This window comes from Hypomesus transpacificus, chromosome 19 (assembly GCF_021917145.1).
Source record: "Hypomesus transpacificus isolate Combined female chromosome 19, fHypTra1, whole genome shotgun sequence".
NCBI classification, from domain to species: domain Eukaryota; kingdom Metazoa; phylum Chordata; class Actinopteri; order Osmeriformes; family Osmeridae; genus Hypomesus; species Hypomesus transpacificus.
This window is the reverse complement of record NC_061078.1, coordinates 11,234,102-11,257,146: the sequence shown is the minus strand read 5'-3', so window position 1 is coordinate 11,257,146 and position 23,045 is coordinate 11,234,102. Positions and strand designations below refer to the sequence as shown.

At 46.5% G+C, this 23,045-nt stretch overlaps 2 protein-coding genes across 8 annotated transcripts; one reads left to right on the top strand and one right to left on the bottom strand.

Annotated features, from left to right (window-relative positions):
- The first annotated feature begins 2,421 nt into the window (after positions 1 to 2,421).
- On the top strand, positions 2,422 to 15,932 carry gas2b (growth arrest-specific 2b). 7 transcript variants are annotated; one of them, XM_047042581.1, is made up of 10 exons: positions 2,422 to 2,509; positions 2,627 to 2,981; positions 6,500 to 6,590; positions 6,808 to 7,081; positions 8,042 to 8,151; positions 8,486 to 8,627; positions 10,042 to 10,105; positions 10,317 to 10,860; positions 10,965 to 11,072; positions 15,061 to 15,932. In XM_047042581.1, the coding sequence occupies exons 4-10, from the start codon at positions 6,856 to 6,858 to the stop codon at positions 15,286 to 15,288; spliced, it is 1,422 nt and encodes a 473-aa protein (XP_046898537.1). In that variant the 5' UTR covers positions 2,422 to 2,509; positions 2,627 to 2,981; positions 6,500 to 6,590; positions 6,808 to 6,855; the 3' UTR covers positions 15,289 to 15,932. The 7 variants fall into 7 exon arrangements, with proteins under 7 accessions (XP_046898537.1, XP_046898535.1, XP_046898534.1 ...); XM_047042579.1 differs by having other exon boundaries at positions 6,805 to 7,081; XM_047042578.1 differs by lacking the exon at positions 6,500 to 6,590.
- Positions 15,933 to 16,458: 526 nt separating this feature from the next.
- On the bottom strand, positions 16,459 to 23,008 carry tmem276b (transmembrane protein 276b). Its single transcript, XM_047042240.1, has 4 exons — positions 22,405 to 23,008; positions 20,061 to 20,174; positions 19,781 to 19,918; positions 16,459 to 19,310 (listed from the first exon to the last, which is right to left on the bottom strand). The coding sequence occupies exons 1-4, from the start codon at positions 22,805 to 22,807 to the stop codon at positions 19,063 to 19,065; spliced, it is 903 nt and encodes a 300-aa protein (XP_046898196.1). The 5' UTR covers positions 22,808 to 23,008; the 3' UTR covers positions 16,459 to 19,062.
- Positions 23,009 to 23,045: the final 37 nt, after the last annotated feature.

The following is a 23,045-nucleotide window of genomic DNA, read 5'->3' as shown; positions in this document are numbered from 1 at the left end:
CAGTCTGGCTATACAGTATGGCTCAGTGCTGTATGACAAAGCAGTCACCTAATGTAATTACTGATGTTGGCTAGCCTACGGCACTGACCTGCTGGCCTGCCACACGGCTACTGCAGCTCAGCTTTCATTACTCTGCTGCCTCTGACACACACACCATTAGGCACCCTTATGAATGAGCCACAATCGCAGGCTAGGGTGCCTTGTTCTCCTTGTTTCCCTCACTCCCTCCCTCCCTCCCTCCTTCCTGCCTCCCTCCCCCCTTCCACCTCTTCATCCCTCCCTCCCTCGCTGACTGCACTCCCTCCATTCCTCACTCCCTGCCTCCCTCTCTAACCAGCAAGCGTATTACAAACAGATTAAGTTCATATAAGACCATGGGCCACAAGGAGCATGAATGTCATAATTGCTACAGTAGAAACTACTTGCTGACACAAGTCTCCCATATGTCTAGTGTGTTTTGAGTATGAACCTCAAATATCTACATAAATATAACTCTCTATTACTCTTCTAAAGAGGAGATGGAGGAGGAGTGTTGAGGAAAGTCACAATTTACCAAACAAGGCAATTCATGAGGCAAAATATTCAATTACATGCTAGCCTGATGTGACTAGGTGATGGAACACTGGTCTTCCCCTAATCAGAACCCATCTGACAGGCCACGCGTCCTCATGGCCCAAGGGAACAATTTGGGTGTTGCACAGCACATGGTTCCTGTTTTTCTGTCACTCCCCTGCTCCCTCCCCATCTCCTCCCTTTCCCTCCCACCAGCACCTTATTTGGGGGGCGGTTGTCGCGGGGGTCACACTAATGGTTGTCTAGGCAACGTGTGATGCCATCTGTCAGGGTCTGGCTCACTGATCCTTGTCGTGTAGCAGGGACTCATGGATCCAGGAGTGTGCTTTAGAACTATACTCTCTGCTTCTCTAACAGCTCCTAGAAAAACACACACGTGATGCACACAAACACAACACAAAAAGTGGTCTGGATAAAGACAGAGCCAGGCTCCAAAAGATTTAAAACAATAAGAGCCGCCAGTCTCATCAGTCTTACCGATTGCATGCATACCTCTTGTGAAATAATCAAGAACTTAAAAAACTGTACTAGAATGTGAACAAAATGATTCCCCTTACAGTGTCTAATCACAATTTACAGTAACAGTGCAGTTCTATACAGGATGTAAACAGTGAGCAATGCTTGTAAAAGGGATGCTGGTTTTGTTTAAAAATCTAAGCTGGGGTCCAGATGCCATGCAACGATTAATTAACTCTGTAGGTTTTTCTGAGTCACTGTTAAATTGGTTTACTGTAACATGCTTGTAAGACAACAGCAAGATGTTCACTACCCAAACAAACATTGATTCCTGAGGTCAAACAATGTGAATGACACCTCCAACCTGTCAATCATGTGCTTAATCACATGGAAACAGACTGGGATTACGTTTATTTCGATTTTATTTCATTTTCACGCAAAGTAAAAACAATTTTACACAGAAATGTTTTGGATATGGGATATCAAAACGCACAAACATGCATTAGCATGTACACATTGTATGGTAATGTGATGGGATGAATGTTAACCAGTGCGAATTAGAAAAAGGGGCTTGGAGAAAGGGGGGTGTTTGAGAAGGTGTAGAGGGAGAGTGGGGGCGTGTCTGAGAGAAATTGTGGACATGAGGGATCTAATCCCTGGGGAGGGAAGGAGGGGGAGGGGGGGTCAACTCCACCTGGGACTATAGCACCAGACATGCACAAACACACTAGCATGAGGATTAGAAAGTCATCGCCTCAGCGACCACTAGATTGATAGCATCCCCCTTTAACTCCAACCCTGGCTCCCCTCGCTATCCCTTACTCTCTGGGCCAAAAATGTGCAATTATACCTCCCCGCCTCCTCCCCTTACTCCCCCGCACAAGCCTGAGCGCCAATAAACAGGACATTAACGAGTGTTGAGCAGGGGCTGGGGCCTGGAGGGCTGCTTTACCAGGCGAGGTTTCAGGAAGGAAGCTGAGAGGAGGGTCACGCGGTAACGCTGCATGCTGGGCTGCAAAGATGATTCAGAGTGGTGGGACTGTTTCCATTAAAGCTACGGCTGTGTCGCTGTAATGAGAATGGCCGTCTATTCTAGTCCGTCAGTTGAGGGTGCTCAGTCACTGTGTTCCGGTTGACCATGTCAAACAGCGCCATCTGTTGATACAGGTAAAAAATCACAACGCAAACATTCTTATAGTGAAAGTCTTTAAGCACAAGCTCTATTTCAAATCGAGTTCTTATAAACATGAAAAATATTTTCTGCAGTTGCTTATGGGCTGTTTATGATGTTTTGCACCTGGTTCCCCCTACATCCTATAATGAGTGGTCTAATCGCTGCTGCTGGTCGTCCCATGTTGAGATTATAAAACATTTCCGCTTTGAAGACTCATCATTACAGTTTCCTCAGTCCCGGAAAATTGGCCCTCGTGAATTCATAAGAAACTTTCTCTAACATTGACTCACTTTCAAGATTATTTAGGTGAGTGGTTTTTAAAGTAGGCTAGGAAGGTTCCTGTAGTCTACTTTAAAGTATTTGTTCAGATACTGCCTTTAGAAAGCGTTTTTTATATTTCCTCTACCGTTTTGTTTATTCTAGATGTGACAGGCAATAAGAAGGGGTGAAACACTTAAACAATTTGACGACTTTGATAAATAACCAGTGGACAACCGAGAACTAATACTGGTCCAGCGGTATTCGGAGCATCATGTAAGATGACACCGTTGGATTTGAAAGGCGCAGGGATGTTCCTTTGACATGTGGAAGTTACCTATAGTAGCCTATAGCTAGTCATTATTGTGCAGTCATCATTTCCCATAGTGGACCAAGGGGACGCGAGTAACGTCGCTGGGGATGGTCGATCTTGTGCCTTTTCATTGAGGGTCTGTGTTGGGCATTTCTGGATGTACTTTCCAAAGTATTCAACTTAACTTTTGACTTTAAAAACGATTGTGTAAGTATTGATTAATTATTGTTTTGATTAAGACGTAATAATTTTGTAGATGATAGGCTGTTATTACAATACGTATTTACAAAACGCCAATTTATTTTCTGAGCGTTTGGCTTGAATGTTTCAGCAGTATAAACTTTGTAATTTGTTCCCACTTAAGCTCTACTCATTACTCATGTGGCCTCATCAGTTTAAATTATTAGATTGTTGGCGATACCTACAATAAACACAATAATTACCAATCATATGATAATTCAGAATCATAATTCTGAATTCTGAATGATTTAAAATGCAAACTGTAATCCAAATTGCCATATGGTCACCTCTACAAATTGAATTGATTACACCTGGATGTAATTGAAACTGAAAAACAATGCAAAGATTGAAATGGGTGTTTAGGTCAGAGATGGATCTCTCTCCAACACCTATCCTATGTTAGTTTGGGCCAACTACAAGTTTTCACATGGGAGCTCCAGACGCCTAACATTAGGCCACTAGGACATCAGGTCTATGTGTTTTACTGTTTTGGGGTGCATGCCAACACTCAAATCAATGAACAGATTGTGCTGTGGACACTATTTATTATTTTAAAACGTCATCTTGAACCTGTTCAGGATAGGGTATAGAATTATTTCACTAGGATTTCAGTTGCCAAGTATTTTTTTTTTTCGTATGACTGTTTCGAGCCAGTGCAGCTGTACAACGCAAGGCCTCCATTGTTGGGGGTGTATAAACAGAGCGGAGCGATGGACCCTACCATCCTCTCGGCCTTTGGCTCGCTGGTTTATTTAGTCTGGAACCACAAGAGGGAACACCATGTGTGGTGGAGCTAAGACTGCCGCCCGCTGCTCACCAAGACCAAAGACTGGCCTTCCATCTCAGGGAGTTCACTTTGAGGTCCAGAGGTTCTGGAGAAATGTGGGTTCTGTACAGAACGGTCTGAGGTTCAAAAGCCACCTGTTGCACATGCATGGGGTCAAGTTCTAGCAAACCAAAGACCCCCCTCTCCTCCTTTCCCAACCACCTTCAATTCATGAAACCCCTTCTGTATATAGTGTTCATGAAACCCCTTCTGTATATAGTGTTCATGAAACCCCTTCTGTATTTAGTGTTCATGAAACCCCTTCTGTATATAGTGTTCATGAAACCCCTTCTGTATTTAGTGTTCATGAAACCCCTTCTGTATATAGTGTTGTATTACCTCAGATAAGCTGTTTCAACTCGGAAGGTGATACCGGTGAAGACTGATCTTGGTTTCACTGAAGGTTTAGATTGCTGCTGCTGTTGGGTGGGCTGTTGGCCATCAATATGACCTCACATAAGTCAATTTTTAGTGAATAGTTTATTCAGACAGTTTTGTAAACTAATAGTTAAGCCTGAAGCATGCAGGGAAGAAGTGAAGATGCAGTATTGGATTACTCTGTGTCTGTATGAAAGAATCCAGCTGGTTTGCTGGCCTGGGATTGACTTACAAAGTCATCACAGCTTGATTCTCACTACAATACAGTTGTCAGGTAAACTTATCTCGTGACAGTCTTCTAGTGCGGTCACAAAGCACTATAGCCCACCCAGGCAACTCCAGGACAAGGAAACTTGAAAAGAGGGTCTGTGTTGTAGCGTACAGGAGAGAGAATTCTGTCAGCTAGTTGAGAAGTTGATTGTTTACTAGCTGTATGGGGCTGCAGAGCGGTCCTCTGGAGAGCTCAGGGTCGGGCAGAGTCAGGCCACGGGCAGCTAACCCATCAGTCATCCTGTCAGCTTCGGTAGTCCAGGTATTTGCATGAATGGTTTTTACCCTGCAGAAAGCTCATGTTTGCGCAGTACCTAATGTCATTTCGCTCAACCGAAAGGGAGGTTCTCGTCTGAAGATGTTCCCTGTCATTAAGATACACACCAGGCAGCCCAAGGAGGGGACGATTAGAGGCTGCAGAATTTCGTCGAAGCAGATCGAGGGGAACATTGTAGGTAGGGCAAGTAAATGAGCTGGAATACCCAGCACGAGCAGGTATGGGCCTGTGTATGTGTGTGTACAGTAGGCAGTGTGACTATGTATGGTTGTGTTAGTACAGCGACACCTATTATTACCACATTTCTATTTTTTTACTCTGTGATAAGCATGCCTGATAAGAAAGTCGTGTCAGCAGGAAAATGAAACCAAAATGATGTCCTAAGAGTCAAATTAGTAACTATTAGGTCCAGGTGCAACACCTGGTTGGTCCTAATATGTGTGTGTCTGTGTGTGTAAGTGTGTATGTTCATGCATGTGTATGTGTGTGTGTGTTAGTGTGTGCAAGAATAAAGGAGGCTTTTGTTGAAAAGGGAGGCCAACCAGTGACCTTTGTCTCCATTTCCCAGCAGAATCCGTCCTCTAGTGGAGGTGTGAATGTGGCACCTGTGTGTTTAGTTTGAGTGTCAGACTCCCATGGCCCTGCCGGTCAGCATCTCGACAGCCCCCACCCCAGACCCCTCTGTCCTGGCTGAGCCTGGTTAGTTCAGCAGCTGCAGTAGTTTAGCAGCTCCCTAGTCCATCCCCTCCTCTAGGCCGTCTGCACATCATTGCTGGAATAACGCACACCACACAGAAGCAGATCTAACTACCCTCCCAGGGCCCACAGTGTCTGAAAACGGTTTTATTGGATTGTTTTAATAAGACAATACTACATTTCTGCCAAGTGCATCATGCCCTGGTTTCCTTCCATACATTATTTTATTGACCCTCATTTATTCAGGCAAACAACTCTATTATAAGAACACGTTCTTCACATCATTTTAAATTATGGGTACATATCAATTATGCTGTATGTCACCAAGGCAAGGTTGCAGCATGGTCCAGAGCAGCGTCTAGCATGGCCCAGAGCAGCGTCTAGCATGTCCCAGAGCAGCGTCTAGCATGGTCCAGAGCAGCGTCTTTTATGGCCCAGAGCAGCGTCTAGCATGGTCCCTAGCAGCGTCTAGCATGGCCCAGAGCAGCGTCTAGCATGTCCCAGAGCAGCGTCTAGCATGGTCCAGAGCAGCGTCTAGCATGGCCCAGAGCAGCGTCTAGCATGGTCCAGAGCAGCGTCTTTTATGGCCCAGAGCAGCGTCTACCATGGTCCAGAGCAGCGTCTAGCATGGTCCAGAGCAGCGTCTAGCATGGCCCAGAGCAGCGTCTAGCATGGCCCAGAGCAGCGTCTATCATGGCCCAGAGCAGCGTCAAGCATGGCCCAGAGCAGCGTCTAGCATGGCCCAGAGCAGCGTCTAGTCAGGACAGTGGGACAAGACAGCAGTCGTCGGTCTGACCACCTGTCTGAGTATTCCCTCGTACCAGTGTCATCCAGGTGTGGCCCTTTGCTCTGCAGCCCTGCCTGGATGGGAGATGACATCATCACACTTCCTGTGTGAAGGAGCCATAGTTTCTCGACAGAAAGAGCAACTCCCAAAATGTTGATCTATCAACTGATAAATATTCTTTTGTTGTTCTGCTTTCATATCTGGCATGTATTCTTATCTGTTCATCCAGTGCAGGTGTTGTTTTTTTGCAGAGGATCAGATTAACAGTGAAGCTGGTGTTGTCCTAGAACCGCAGAGACCTGAGTCTGGAAGGGTTAGGCAGTCTGGGAGGCTTACTGGCAGGTAAAGCTGCCAGTGACTAAAAACACGAGCCACATTGGTTTGTGTGTGTGTGTGTGTGTCAATCAGCCGATATACCTGGGAAAACAAAACACAAAGCTTAACAGAAACATCCCAGGATCTGAAAGCACCTTGGCTAACAGCATCAAGACTGACAAACAACCTGACTTCACAATACACACAACACATGCAACCCTTCCCTTTCATGCTCTACCAGCAGGTTCTGAGTGTCTAAACCATCGTGGAGGAGAGGAGGGAACAGTCAGTCATGATGAATCCAGAGTGCCCCCAGAGTGCCCCCCAGGCCCCCCCCAGCCCTGAGGGCCCCCGCCACCAGACAGGCCTGGGGATGCTCTGTCCCCTGAGCCCCAAACACCGCCCTGGGCCTGGTCTTGCAAGCCCTCAGGAGTACAGCCAATGGCTGCCCTGCCGCCACGAGTCCAGCCTGCTGCCCATGAAAGAGGATCTGGCCATCTGGCTCAACTGCATTTTGGGTAATGTAGTATTTCAACAAAGAAGAAACTATACTTTAAATGACTAGTGTCTTGTACAATAGAGGAGCAAGGGTGCATATATAAGAACTTAATTCTGGCTATTTATGCTGTTGTTAATGAGTTCTCACACACCTGTGTTCAGATTTCACCCCGCAAATGCTAAAATGAGGTGTTCTTTTATCTGTATTTAATTTGACTCCTACATATTTTGTTAGTTTCTAAATTCAGGATGTTTTTTATAAAACACCACTCACAATCCTTCCTACCGCTTTAAGCAGGAAATATGATCATAAAGAACGAGCTACAGCACTGTGAAAGATAAAGCCTGACCCTAATCCCTGTCATGGCCCTGCAAGCCCTGTCGCTGAGAGGAACCCTGTTCACATTCCAGCTGAAGGGCTGTTTCTTCAGAACAGTCTGAAAGGAGGATGTAAAGAGACCAAACGTGTCACAGCGTGCCACTGTATGACTAGACAGTTAAACATACAAACACACACACAAACACACACACACACACACACACAGACACACAGACAAAGACAGGCGTCTGCTGTGTCAACAATGTGAAGACACGCAGAAGTAATTTGTAATTCTTAGAATCAAAAGCGTGCATGATACGTTTGACGTTTGATTTATGTGGTAGATGTAACAGGACAAAGACATTAAATTAAGTGGCTTTGAAAGACTTTTTCATTTTTATACTTCAAAAATCCCCCCCATATGTGTATGGAACTTTTGTGTAAAGAGTAGCTCTGTCCGCTTCCAGAAAACCACCGATGTAGTCCCAGACATTTCTAGATGTTTGGACTTCCATGCAAATCTGAGGTTGGAATTTCACCTGTGACATGTAAGGATTGGGGTTAGGGTCAGAGCTGCGTTGGCGTAGGGGTCAGGGTTGTGGTTGTGGTCAGACAAGGGTCAGGGTTGTGGTTGTGGTAACAGTCTCTCTCCTGTCTTCAGGTGCAGACCTGACTGCACACAGTCTGATGGACCGGCTGGACAACGGGGTGCTGCTCTGTGAGCTGGCCCAGGAACTGCAAGATAGGATGATATTTGCCAGCAATGAGAAGGTACCACACAGAGAGAGAGAAAGAGAGAGAGAAAGAGAGAGAGAGAAGAGAGAGAGAGAGAGAGAGAGAGAGAGAGAGAGAGAGAGAGAGAGAGAGAGAGAGAGAGAGAGAGAGAGAGAGAGAGAGAGAGGGATTGGCTCTGGTATAACCAGACAACAAAGGGTCCCTATGAGATTTTCTGTTGCTGAAGAATGTACCTGGTTCTTCTTTTTACTCTGACCAACCGAGTCCATTTGAATTGAGTTTACAGACAACATGATTTGAACTTTCTAAAATAAAGTGTATGTGTGTCTGTGTGTGTATCTGTGTGTGTATGTGTGTGTGTTTTACCCAGCCCTTCATCCGCAGAGTTATCCACTGGCGTGCTGATGCTTCCTCCGGATCCTTCTTTGCCCGTGACAACACCGCTAACTTCCTGTATTGGTGTCGAAAGATTGGCGTGGACAAGGCTTATCTGTTCGAGTCCGAGGATTTGGGTGAGTGTTCCGGTTAGCCTCTCTCTCTCTCTTTCTCTCTCTCTCTCTCTCTCTCTCTCTCTCTCTCTCTCTCTCTCTCTCTCTCTCTCTCTCTCTCTCTCTCTCTCTCTCTCTCTCTCTCTCTCTCTCTCTCTCTCTCTCTCTCACTCTCTCTCACTCTCTCTCGCTGTCATACTGAAGGGGAGGGGCTACTGAAGGTGAAATTGGAACAGTCTTCAAGGTAGATCAGAGGAAGTTCAATCGCTCCCACGGTCCAGAGACTCGACTCTAGAGAGTCAGGATGAAAACCTGAACTACAGTCTCCTCTAAAGAGAGCCTCTGGATCAGGTTTCAGTCCTCTGCAGTCGGGTCCCTGCAGGATCCCAGGTGCAGGACACCAGAGACAGTCAGCACGCTGACCTGCTTCTGTCACTCACAGATTGGATGCTAGCCCTATCTGTAGAGCAACCATGTGTGAGGGTGCTAGGCGTCGGTCACTACACATGCTGTTATGTGAACATTTATTGTTGTATGCATTCAATGTTAGAATTGTTTCCTTACTTTCGCTCTCTTTCCTCCTTCTGCTGCACCCTTCATGTAACGGACAGTGTGGGGAGGGAGACATAGAACATGCCAAAGACTAAAGGTCAAAGGTTGACTAACATTCTGCTCTGCCATCTTCTCTCTTGGGGGATCAGTGGTTAAAGTATAAACAGAACCTCTCATTTATGCACTGAATTGGGATTGATTCCCTTTACTGAATCATCTACTGAATCAGGATTGATTCACTTCTATGAATTATCTGCTGTATCTCCAAAAACTTCACAGAGGACAGGCAAGTGAAAACAAGCTACTCAAGGTACTTGTTCTCCACTGATCCACTTCAAACACTGCGTGTTGTGTCTCCCAGCATGCTGTGTCTATCTTTTCTGTGTTTCCTCTCCGTCTACTATGGAGTCCTTTGCATTGGATCTAGTGATAAATTTGGATTTGCAACCCTCATCTGTGGTCACGATTCATGTTTTCATAAACATAACCCAAACATATTTGACTGGATTTTTTCTCATCTTCTCCATGAGAAAGATATGTTTCTTTATAATAAGCCAATATTTGACTTTGATATTTTTGATCAACTCTTAGATGTAAGCCTTTGAAGGTTTGATTACAGACAGGACTGTGCGTTGTACCATGCAAAGTTCTGCGGCCTTGTGTTGTGCTGTGTTGTATGGCACTGTACTATGCTGTGCTGTTGTCCCTCTGACAGTCTGCTCCAGGGTTCTAGAATCATTCAAAGTTGTCCTTCCTATCTATGACGTGTTGTGGTTTATCTCTCAAGGTATCTGTCATCTCCTGTTACAAATGAATAACCCCTATTGTTATATTGTGTGTCTGTGTGTGTGTATGGCTGTGTGCATGTGTTTGTGTGTGTGTTCAGTACTCCACAAACAACCTCGGGAGGTCTGCGTCTGCCTGATGGAGCTGGGGAGGATTGGGGTCAGGTGAGTTACCATGACCAGGTGAAAAGAGGGCAAAAATGCTCTTTCTGCCTCTTGTCTTTCTCTCTTACTCTCTCTTTCTCACCTCTCTCGCTCGCTCTCTCTCTCTCTCTCTCTCTCTCTCTCTCTCTCTCTCTCTCTCTCTCTCTCTCTCTCTCTCTCTCTCTCTCTCTCTCTCTCTCTCTCTCTCTCTCTCTCTCTCTCTCTCTCTAAGGTATGGAGTGGAGCCCCCAGGACTGGTGAAGCTGGAGCGAGAGATCGAGAGGGAGGAGGAGGCCAGGTCTCTAACCCTGTCATCCCCTCTCCCCTTCCCCTTCTTCCCTCCTCCACTTCTCCCTCTCTCCCCACCTCTCACCCCTGACCCCACCACCCCGGTCTCAGAGACCCCTCCTCGGCCCTCGTCCCCCACGGCGGTCACAGCTGCCTCTCCCCACTCCACGCCTACGCCCCCCACCACCTCCTCGTCCACCCAGACATCCCTCTCAGGCAGCCACACGAGCACCGCCTCCGTCTCCACCCAGACTCCCCTCTCCGCCTTCTCCAGCACCCACTCCCCCCCCTCCACAGCCACACTGCTGCCCCCCCCGAACCTCACTGCCACCTCCACCCCCCCTGACAAACCACTGCCTCCACCTTCACCCCCTCCCCCTGCCTCCCCTCCGTCACCCTCGCCACTGCCCTCGCCCTCTCATACTCACCCCAGCAAGTCCTCTGGCAAGAAGGTCTCCACAGGAACTGGAAACCTGCTCGATGACATTGTAAGTACCTAAATCTTGAAACCTTGAATTCTGTTTACTGTAATAAGACTTAGTAAAGACAATAGTGAGGAAAGAGGCTACCTAAGAGGCTTTGGTTGTTCTAGGTGAGGAACATCATTGAGGACCCTCCTTGCAGCTGTGCTGCCAGATTCCCTGTGGAGAAGCAGCCTAAAGGACGCTACCGTCTGGGGGAGAAGGTCCTGTATGTACGGGTACGTCCAAACACACACACACACACACACGTTCACCCACTCTCCTCCACCATCTAACGCCTTCTTCCATCCTTCTCCATCCTCCCAGGACAGACCTCCAATACAAAAGCATGTTGATCAGTTGATATTTCTGATGATACTCACAGACTGTATTTGAATGATCAGTCGTTGACAACATCATTAGAGCGGTGAGGGCTTGTCACAAGTAAATATAAAACAACGTAAAACAACGAAATATAGAGAACCAGCTTCCCATGGAGAAGAATGATGTGTCGGAGTGTTGATTGGCATGGAGCTGTGAGTGTGTGTCTGATGTATGAGGCGGGGCTGTGTGGGAAATGTGAGTGTGTGTAAGTGTATCTGTGTGTGTGAGTGGGTCTGTGTGTGTAAGTGTGTCTGTGTGTGTGATTGTGTGAGTTCTGGGTATGTTCGCTTTTGTTTGTGCGCTTGTGTGTGTGTGTGTGTGTACCACATGCGGCTCTGTGTGGAAGGAGTGAGGATCTGTAGAAGGACTAGGCAACGCCTCATGGGAGCCAAGGTTGCTTGGCAACCGGTAGACTGAGTTCACACCTTCCAAGGGAAATGAAAAAAGGCTCTCAGTCATACTGACAAACGCCCTGGTTTGTATTACCTGATTTGGCATAATTTGGCCTGAGTTGACACTGGTATGATCACAAAAACAATGTTGTATGTAACACACCTACACAATTGTCAGCACATATTTTCTGTGTGTAATCATGGATGGTGTATGTGTGTGTGTGTGTGTGTGTGTGCGTGACATGTTAGTATCCTCGCTCCGCAGTGACCAGTAAGTCACACTAGGCACGGCTGTTTCCCTCGCTGGCTAATCGGTCGCCAACACAAAGCCATATAACGCTCAGTTAAGCCCATTGAAACCCAGCGACTGTCACTCTGCCAGCCCAGCAGTGTGAGTGACGAGCTGTCTGTGGCAGTGTGCTGCTGGAGGTTCACTTACAACTGCATTCCTGTTCCTGCTCCCTGAGCAGCCAGCAGCCAGCAGCCTGGGTTTACTGCTGTTTGGACATAATGGCTGACTGGAGGGAACACCTGTTTCTGTGCTCCTCTCTCCTGTCTGGCGGCAGAAAACACGCCCCGACGCCACATCAAAGGAAGAGGCCTCCATAAAGCAGAGCGGATGGGCTGTGCTGATGGGTCACAGCCAGACTGATTCAGGAGGGGTGTACAATACAGTATACTGACTGAAAAACAGAGGGGGAAATGGCATGGCCCGGAGGGTTCATTAATCTGATCATAAACAATCTTCTACTCTATGTCCCTCAGCAACGGCATGTGTGTCTGTTCAGTGTGGGTTATATGCAGTGTGTATATGTTGTGTTTGGACCGTATGCAGTGTTCAGTGGTTTTACCAAATCAATAATGTAATAGACGGCCAATAAGGTGATCATTTTGCATTATTGACGATGTTTTATGGTTTTGTTCATTATTACATTCTTGGCCGCTACTCACAATCTTCAGTGGTCTAAAAGATCCACTAAAGAACTACAGCCCCAATCGGTCCTGAATGCGTTGTGTGTGTTTCAAGTGAGAGGCTTGGTAAATAGCCATCAGAGATAAGCCTGTAAGATAACCTTTACAGCCATCCCTGCCACTGTAGGTGGTTTGTACGGCCAAGTGTGTGTAAGTATGTGTGTGTGTGTGTGTGTGTGTATAAGTGTGTGTGCTCGTCTTTTTAAAGAGCCACAGTCTATTGATCATAGAAGGCAAGTCATTAGTGGTGTGATTTAATCAGACTGCAGCTCGTTAAACAGTGCCCTGGTGCGACAGCCTCCCTCCCTCCCTGCCCTCCATCCATCCATCCCCTTCTTCTCGTCCTCGCTCCACCCCCTCCCTCGCTTTCTCCCCTCTTCTCGTTTTGAGGTTTTTCAATCAGGGCCCCACAGCCTCCTCTTCTATTGAAGGAGAAGGGCTTTCTGCTTTCTTCTCCGGGCATAATGAAGAGCCTGGCTGTATGGCAGGAATGATCTGTGCCTCAATAGAAGGCTGGCCATTACAGCCTCTGTGAGAATCAGCTCCCTGCCTCTGCTATCCATTACCATCAACTCACACTGGAATCTATGATGAAAAGACAACATCTCACCATTTAGCATTCATTGTGGATGTGAGATAATAGATATTTTGTGTATCTATGATCCTTTTTTTTTAACCAAACCTTTGAAAAATACTAACATATGATTATTAGAACTGTTGCTACTATCTCATCCTAGGTTTTGTCTTGATTTGGTCTTTTGCTGATCATTGCCATTTTTAACAAGACATCGGGCAAAATATATATTACGACAGCAATTTTTTTCAGTTTTTCCTGTTCTGTTCATAAAACGACACATTTGTCTGGATGAATGGAGTGTCATTTACCTCATCCATCAAACCTTGGTAAACAAACAAACGGTCCACGTTCTGTCCCTCGGTGGAGATGGCTGAAGTCTGACTCCTACTGGCGGACAGGACAAATGCAGGTCCACATCATGTGTGTCCTCATGAATCTTTCATAGAGGCAGGAGGGGAGAGAATCAATGAAGCTGCCTGGAAGCACCCGAGGGAGACTAGCAGTCAGCGTATGGGCCGTAGACAAGATGTGTGTGTGTGTGTGTGTAAGTGTGAAGGGGAGAGGGACGTCTGGGATGAGGAATCTAATTATAGAGAGCAAGAGGAGCTCGATTTTAAATGTCAAAGATGCACAGTGTGTAGAGAGCTGATGATATGGATCAAATAAAACAGAGAGCCATGGGCTTTTCCACTGTGTTGCACTGTACAGCTGGGATTCATGTTTAGCATTTGGAATGTGCAGTTCCCCTGTTTTGTAGTGACAGCTGTAAGGTTGCTGTGAGGAAACCTCTGCTCCTGTGTGTCTGTGTGTCTGCGTCCCCGCCCCTCCCTCTTTCCCCCTCACCTCTTGTGTTTGTTTGGCATGTCAGACTTGACCCCCCTGTCAGCCTGAACATTTTAATCTCCTAGCCGACAGCTGAGCCATATCCCTTTTGAGAAGGTCTTGGGTAATTGAGATAACCAACCATGGGGTGTGTGTGTGTGTGTTCCAATCTCCATTAGTACGCGTGGCGGGGCGATAGAGGGGCGGAGAGATGAGGTGTACATGTGCTTGTAGGATCAGACTTGTAATGAGTCAGTAATGAAGGTTTTATGGGCGATAAGGAGAGGGGGGGCGTGGCAGTGTGACAGGAGGACGGATGGCCTGCTGCTCTCTGGAGGGAACAGCCCGTCTGTCTCTGTCTCTCCTCTCACTCGCTTCCTTTTTTGCCGTCCTTTTTAATATCAGAGCCGTTGCCATAGCAGCCCAAGGTTTTCAGGAGCAGGCCAGTGGGTAGAGGCGTCAGCAGAACACCTGCTATCTCTCACTGTCTCCTCCAAACACTCGACACATTGGAACACGGAACACTGGTGTTGTTGTTTTCACAGCCTTCAGAAGAAGTTCAGAATATCCGCAATCATTTTTTTTGTGTGAGTGCATGTGTGTGGATGTGTGTGTGTGTGTGTTAACCCTGGGTGTGAGCTCAGCTGGCAGTACAAGGCAGGGTTTCTTGAGTCTTAATGAGATTTTGACAAAGCTGTCTCAGAGATCATTTGCCTTTCATGGCCTTGGCTATAAAGGCTGAGAGAGAGTGCGTAAATATTTGATTAGGAAGGGGGCGGGGGTATGGAGGGTGATGGGGGGGGTCGTTTCCTTGCTTCAGGAAGGCGGGAGGTAGCCATACAGTGTGTATGTGTGCACATGTGTAGGCGTGTACAGTATGTGCATGTGTGCATGTGTGCATGTGTGTATGTGTGTGCTGGATGGTAGCCCTCTAATCAACTCTCAGGTTTGGTCTGGTATCATCTCAATGAGGTCGAAGGTTGTGTGTTTGTATCTGTAAGTCTCTCTGCACACCAGCATCTGCATCACCAGGTCCCTGGTGCTAAACAGAGTTTCTCTGTCTGTGACCTCGTCTGTCAGATGCTGAACGAACGTCATGTGATGGTGCGTGTTGGAGGGGGCTGGGAGACCTTCAAGGGATACCTGCAGAAGCACGACCCCTGCCGTGCCCACGGCCTCATACGAACCGAGGCCAAGGCTGGTCGAGCCAAGGCGAAGGTCAAAACCCCCAACATGAAGGACGACTCACCTGACAGCTACATGGTCGTCGGAGCCCACCGGAGCAAAAAGGGATTCAAATGGTCATGATTCAAACATGGAGCTTCTTGGTGAGATTCAAACATCTGCATGGAGATACTGAGTGAGATTCAAACATTTACACAGAGATACTGAGTGGGATTTGTTAAGTTCACCATTGTGACAAAGTCCACAAACTTGGGGGGTGAATCAGACTCACCCCAAAGATTACTAACGCAGGTTCAATAGTGACATGGTGTCAAAGCTGGTTAACAGCACACATCCAGGCAACTACAGGTCAGCCTGGATGGAAACATTATTTGTAGATTAGGTTGAAAGATGATTTGGTTCTAAGTATACCCCAGAATGGTGATGAATTAGTGTGTGTCAGGTGCGGAAAGAGTCATATGTATGCTGTTACTTATGACTGTGGTCAATGGTCTATCTTTTACGACTTTAAGATTTCAATAAGATATTGAAGGTTTTTCCATAACATGGTAGAGTAAAAATACATGTATAGGGTGTATTGTCTAGAAGCAGGATGGTTGAAGGGATCTAGATAAAGCATGTGTAGCCTGCCAGGCCTAACTTTATCCCCATGAGATCTATCTCTCTCTTTCCAAATATTAGATTTTACAAAAAGATATTTTTATATAATGTAGGACCTTGAGAAAATATAATTGTTCTTTGAATAAACAAGTCATTTAATCCTAAATGTGTTCAAATATATTTGAATTGATAATCATGAAATAAATTATGATTCCTTTTCTTTTATTTTGAAATGCTTGTCTTTTCTTCGGGGGTGAAGTTGGGGGTACTATCAAACTGTCATCCTTCCACAGGATGGAAAAATCAAAATGGTCTACACTGGAAAACTAAACCCTACAGTACTGGTTTCATCCTCTAGGTGGCATTGTGTGTCAAGCAATATAAAGCCATCGACAATGTCTTTGCAATCCTTCTGTTCATGACTGAGATACTGCACACTTAGCACCCAGTCTTCAGGTCAAGGCTAAGCACACACTGATTATTGGTAGGAGGTGGACATGGAGTGGACCACACATTCATACTGTGTCAGCAAATACCACACCAGGATTTGTTCTTCACAAGGCCAACATCCGTCATGAATCATTAATCAAGCAAACTTGAATGATTATGAAGCATCAAGCTCCTACTATAACATTCTTATGTTTGTTGTGGAGGTACAATGATATGGACAGTGACACAGTAATAGTCAACATCTCAGTAGAATAGCAATTACATTTTATTTCATTAAAATAAATTAGATTTAAAAATGGACACGTCTTAATACATTGAAAGAAAAGAAACTGTAATGATCTCATGCAAGACTATAATGTCTTTTGAACGCTTCCCCTACTCTCTCCACTCTCTACAGATGTAATAACCAGTAGAAATGACTAGTAGAAAAACCCAGCAGTGCTACTTGGAGAAGTGCCACTTGGAAACGGTGGCGTTGGTTGACAGCATGTCTCGTTGCTCAGACAGCACTCTGTCCCTGGTTTGCCTCTGGAGATCTCCCATTTAGACTGTCTCTGTCCCTGGTTTGCCTCTGGAGATCTCCCATTTAGACTGTCTCTGTCGCTTGTGCATTGTTCTACATTGTGCTTCCCTCTTCACTCTCTCTCTCTCTCTCTACAAGCCTTTTGATAGTTCAGCAGTGTTGCTATGCTACGGTTGACAGATAGTACACTATCACATGATCATGTTATCATCCAATTGGATAAGGGGAACAAAGCAGTAGTGCCAGCTCATTGGCCAGTGGTATTACTTTCCTAAGCAAACCTGGGATGAACGGGAGTGCTTCTGGTGCTCTCAAGCTAGTTTATTATTCCCATTCATCCTAAGCAGCCAGAACAGGTGCACCTGGGGTGTTTGAGAAGTATTGTATTTCAAGATACTTTCTTCCGATGTTTGCTTTTTGGAGAGGACACAGTCAGAATAAACACTGGTGAATTGTAGAAGTGTTTGACACACGCACAGTGCTTCTACAGTGTACAGTTGTGCTTTTGTCATGAATAATGTCTCAAACACCCCTCACATGATGTCTTCAACCACATAGAATACTGCACTGATTCTAAATCACTGTAGGAAGTATACACAATCAACTCTTCAACCCCTCATCAATTCACCTTTAAACACTTTTGAGGGACTCGTGTAAATGACAACAGCACTGTACCCAGCAATGTACAATCCTCCTCCATACAGAGCACATGTGATCCATGGACCCACCCCTTCTCATACTCCTGTTTCTAACTCCCACTCTAACTGTTCATGAAGTACTGTAAAACCCCAGAGTGCGCCCAGACCATATCAGCTCCTGGCCTGGCCCACTGCACTCCTTAAAGGGGTCAAGAGACCATGAAACCAAGCCTCCGTCACTGAGGCCAGAGGACAATCAATGAAGAATCATAAAACCGTCTCCTTAATTGTTTCCCTCACTTGGTAGATGGTGGTGGTCGATCCAATAGGACTGATCCAGACCAGTGTGATTAAATTGATCCCCTCTTACAGCTATGACCAGGGCTGAGTAGGAGGTGAGATTTCTTTCAATCTCAACGGAGAGTGTTTGCATCAAGTCCCTATCATATCTCTTTTGACGTAAACATAATAATGAACCAGGACTCATCCTCTTCATCCCATCATCCTTTTTTTTACTGTGCTGAATTGGATGGGTGGGACATTAATCAACTCTTTTTTTTACCGGAGGTTTAAATCTAGCATTCCTTTTCATTCAAATCAACCCTTGAACAAGCTGTGCTTCTTAATGACTTGAATGGCCAGGATGCACACGCATCCTCATCGACGCATGTGCTTTACTCAGCTGATACAAACCCCGCAACCACAGTATGTGGCCCCAAAACCTTTGTGTTAGCCCCCAAAACAAATGAAAAACACATTCTTATTCAAGAGCTACTTTATACAAACAATGACCTGAATCTACGTCTAGATGCATTTGTACATACAGAATCTGCAGATCCGCCGTGATAGAGAACAGAAGAGTTTGCTCACCAGAGCTTGGCCGGTCATTGGATTCTTCTGTGTGTTTTGTCGACTTCCACCACTTTCTCACCTGTTTCTGTGTTGAGCTCTTAGTCCACAGGTGAAGAAGCAGGGTTCTGCTGGTCCTTCTTAGGGATGCTGTTCAGTGTCTCACTGTTGTGGTCTAAACAACGGACAGTTTATGCCAGCATAATGTTTCTGTTTTTTCTTTTTTTTCATTGTGAACAATAACAAACACGTACACACCACCTGACTACACGAGACACGCTCACAGGAAGTTCATGTCCTGTTGTCTGGTTTGTTTGTTCTGTATTATTTGTTCTGTCTTGAGTATAATGCTCCTCTCTTGAAGCTTCTGGAATGTGTGTGTGTTTGTGTGTGTGTGTGAGTGGATGTTTGTGTGTGCATTTTTGTGTGTGTAAAAGAGAGCACCATATTAAGACAACTCCTCTTGAAAGAAAGCAGTCACCTTCAGGCCACCACACAGTCAGTAAATACAGTCCAAGGTTGTAAAAACATGTGGCCTGGATTGTGCTGTAAGAGCCTGTACCCCAGCCAGCCTCATGTGTCTGTGCTTTCAATGGTCCTCCAACTACCTCAGCAAAGGTACATGAAGATGGGATGGGATCCGTCTTGATTTCTTTTCTCCCGCCCCTGCTCACTGAGCTGGAGGGGACAGGAGGACGTTGTGGGATGGTGGTGGTCGTGATTGGGGGGGGAGGAATGGTGTTGGTAGTGATGTAACAAAGACAATGTTAGGGGTGGGGGGGTGGCCTCTTCTTCTTCTTGTGGGTTCTGTGGGCTGGGCCAGTTCCCCCGGTCTGATCAGACGGTTCCGTTCTCCTGCCGCGGCTTGTGCACGGTGGTGCGTGAGGGCGTGCTGAGGGAGGGGGCGAGGGTACAGAGGAAGCCGGCCAGCAAGGTGAGGCCCAGACCCCCCCAGGCGCAGAACATGGACCAGCCGTAGCCGTGGCTGATGTCCTCGGGGAGGCCGTACATGTAGCGCGGGTAACGCGACAGCTCGAAGTTGATGCCCGCCACGCACGTGCACAGAGAGATGATGCAGCACGTCCCTGTGAGGAGAGAAAGAGACGATTGGAGAAGGTGCTGTCACTACCCAATCCATCCCCCCTACCCAGTACACTCTCCCGGGAGTAAGGGGTGCTTTCTGTTTAGCCGCATATACGTCACTATGGGCCAGGACAGAAAGAACCCCCGTTGCTTCCAAGAGGATGAATCAGGGTGGGGAGAGGCACCACTGGCCGCTCTGTGGGTAGTGTTATTCCTCAGAGAGAGGATCTGGTTGGCTAGTCAGTCTGCCTGAGCTAGATGTCCTCAGGACTGCACAGTGTTCTTCCTGCATTGTAAACACTGCATTCCATTGTGCACCCTTAGCTCACTGCACATCTTACAGTAAACCTGTGTGTGTAGGTGTGCGTGAGTCACAATGAAACCTGATACGAACCTTGTTCATCTTTTTTATCTTTTACACACACACACAAACAAACACACACACCAAACACACACTGTGGCGTGCTCTTACCTCCCATGAGGAACAGTAGTCCAGCTACATACTGCATGAGGTCATGCTGCTGACAGCATCCCAGCACACCTATGATCCAACCAAAGAGGATGATGGACACGGCCATGCCCACGAAGCCTGCCGTCATCCTGCGTAGGTCTGCACACACACACACACATAATGCTCATGTAACGTGTGTTGTATGTAGATGTGTGTGTGAGAGAGAGAGAGAGAGAGACAGAGAGAGAGAGGGAGAGAGAGAGGGAGAGAGAGAGAGGGAGAGAGGTCCCAGTGGACTTACGGAGCGCGTGCCATTCATCCTGGCGTATGGTCTTGGTGATGTTGACGGGGAGATTACGAGGGAGGATGGAGGAGGAGTAGTGGTACTTGACGGGGGTGCAGCGCTGTATCAACCCTGAGAGACAGAGAAAACATTACAAAAACAATACATAAACACAGGGTTTATTCACAAGCAATGTCATAAAGATCAGCACCAGTAACCATACTAGCAACCCTGACCACACTCAGATAAAACAAGTAAAATCTCTGGAAAAAAAGGAAGAAACCTTGAAATGTCTGTCCATGCAGGACTTGGAGAGATTGCTGTACAAGTTACATTTGCTGTGCGGACAGCAGCTATCTGCAATTATGTTAACCCCTTTGTGTTTACCAGATAAACACTTCACCTAAAAGACACCGAAAAGATGATAACAGACCAGTCGAGCAATCAGCCACAAACTCACATCAGACTGTGATTCATTCTTTTTTTAAAGTCCATCGTTTGTCTCTCTGAATGACGTTGGTGTGTCAGCTGTCTTGGCTAACTGCTGTATGTGTGAGACAGCCCCTCTCAGAGGACAAGCAGTCATAGTGATCAGTCTGTAATCACTGTTCTCTGTGGAGGGTGGGTATATCAACTAAAATAGACCTCACCCAGATACAACACCACAGGGGGGGTCTCTGGATTTAGCGATAACATAATAAAGTTGGTGGGGAGAGATCCTCCATACCTTCTCCTAGACACGGTTTGAACCCCAGAATTAAACCGCACAGATTTCAATCCAATCAGAATATGCTCCTGAGTTCAGGAAATTGAAGAGAAATCCAAAGAAAAGTAAACCAATGCAGGTCAAGGGACAGAGTTATATTCTAAAATAGATGACAAACATATACACTGCCCGTATTTTGGCTGGATAGGACCATAAAACATCACAGTTTACGTGGACATCCCATCTACCCCTGCCTGTATGGGACTTGACCCCAAATCTACCTCCACTGTCTGCCCCATATCTACCCCTCCTCAATGCTAGTGGCGACCCAGAGCTTTAACAGTACATTCAGGTGGAAGGTGCTCAGAGGAATGCCCATGGAAACATATTTGGAGCACACACTCCATATATCTCCTGTTATCCTGAACAACAGGGCTGTACGGGCCTAATGAAGCTCCATGGTGTATGACACACCATCAGGGACCGTGATGCCTATTCATGCCACACTCAGCCCCACCTCCGAGCGCCAGCTGCAATCTGCTCCAATAGATAACAACCTTACCGAACGCTCAACTCGGCCGGTTTGTTTACATTGTGTTCAACGCAGTAGCAGTGGACTGACGGAGTGTAGACAGATTACCAGCTTTTAGCAAATGCAGTAAGTGTGCACCTGCGCATTGTTTTATTTTGTTAGGTTGAGAGCTGGTAAGAAAGCTATGGTTGAACACCTATAATATGACAGACTGAAGATATGTTGGTCTGAGTTGTGAGGTCATCTGGTGACCAAAACAACCAGGAAAACCAAAGCTTGACTGACTGTTACCTGTTATTCACAGCTGAGTAATTTGAAGATCGTTTGTGTACATTCATCGGGAATCGCTGTACACCCCTTTGTTAGAATTGCATAGTAAACAAATCTGCTATGCTTTCTAATATGCTGTAGCAAGATTGTTTGTTCATGGCATGGTATTAAGTCTGAGGAGGATACCGCGCAAAGTGGTCCATCCATGATCCGTGATCTCCCCCGCAGCTCAAAATTCCCACGAACCCGGATGTGTATTAATAATTTAGTTACTCTTTGCTCTTCTCTCGGTCTCTCCGGAGGCACTATAGTGCTATTATCCACGAGATCACTGTATCATATCATTATGCAAAACGCCTACACTTTTCAAAACCAACAGAACCAAATAGATCCTTAGATTATCTGTCACCGTAACGTCCCATCACACAAGAGCACCATCCTCTCTAATTGTAAAATCTGAATCTTTAGGACGGACGCCCCAGAATTCAGCACCACGGACAGCGATACATACGAGATGCCAGGGGCGTAAAAAGCGTCCACATCCTAATAACTTGTGCTTGGCCGTGTCCAGTGGAGGCCTTATTTACATTACAGCGAATATCCATGAGTAAAAAACAGTCTTTGAGTTTTTAGTTATTAGCCTATAGATGGTTCAAAGGAGCCAAAGCCTCTTGCATCGGTTCTTGTCTTAAGACTTTCAAATGTAGAACCCTGGCAACATTTTAGGTTATTATTTCCGAACGTTGGGTAATGATAGGAAACAACAAAGGCTGGTTTTGTATCTTACCTGAGTTCACCAGTTAGCGTCATCACGGCCTGCTATGGGCTAGTGAGCCAGACACATTCCCCCCTACCTTTATAAATGAGGTCCTCTGTCTCCAGGTCGAATCCCTCACGATGACACTTTCTCCAAAGCCCAGAGATGGTGGAGTTGAACTGGCGGCTGCAGTGGGACTCCATCGCGGAGGCAGCAGCCAGAAAGTGCCGTTTTTCCCTGACGAGAGGAAGCGCTTCAGCACTAGGGCCGTTACCTTTCCATTCTATGCCATTTGGAGGCATTTGCAGGGGGAGGTTGTGATTGGAGATGTAGATGTAACCGGGATCGTTTCGCTTGTTTGCGTAGTTTTTACACCTTTCCCGATGTCTCCGTGCATCTGTCTCGTACCAGTAGTCGGTGCATATCGCCATGGCAAGCAAACCCAACGCACAGAACGCTAAGAACAGCCCCGTGCTGGTTAAAATTTTCATGGCGGCCATCTTTCCCGTTCGATGGAGAGCCCAGACAGTCGCGAGAAGGTTCCTCGGCCGCCGTGGTGGTACCCCGTGTCTAAAATCACTACAGCACTCACAGCCTCGCGGATCCCCGGGAAACAGTGGACATGACGGACGCCCCGTTTCTCTCGGGCTAGATGCTGTCTATTGTTGTGGTGCACCCCCGCAGTAGTGTTGTTTTCCCCACCATCTGTTATGGTACTGGAGAGGGGAGAGGAGAGGG

What these genes read in the sequence shown, in the direction of transcription:
- gas2b (XM_047042580.1), top strand. Translation starts at nt 6,856, where the DNA reads ATGATGAATCCAGAGTGCCCCCAGAGTGCCCCCCAGGCCCCCCCCAGC. An exon ending in TATTTGCCAGCAATGAGAAG is followed by an intron (nt 8,152 to 8,485) that starts GTACCACACAGA and finishes TGTTTTACCCAG; the next exon opens with CCCTTCATCCGCAGAGTTAT. An exon ending in GAAACCTGCTCGATGACATT is followed by an intron (nt 10,861 to 10,964) that starts GTAAGTACCTAA and finishes TGGTTGTTCTAG; the next exon opens with GTGAGGAACATCATTGAGGA.
- tmem276b (XM_047042240.1), bottom strand. Translation starts at nt 22,807, where the DNA reads ATGGCCGCCATGAAAATTTTAACCAGCACGGGGCTGTTCTTAGCGTTC. An exon ending in AGAGGACCTCATTTATAAAG is followed by an intron (nt 20,175 to 22,404) that starts GTAGGGGGGAAT and finishes TCTGTCTCTCAG; the next exon opens with GGTTGATACAGCGCTGCACC. An exon ending in ACTACTGTTCCTCATGGGAG is followed by an intron (nt 19,311 to 19,780) that starts GTAAGAGCACGC and finishes CTCTCCTCACAG; the next exon opens with GGACGTGCTGCATCATCTCT.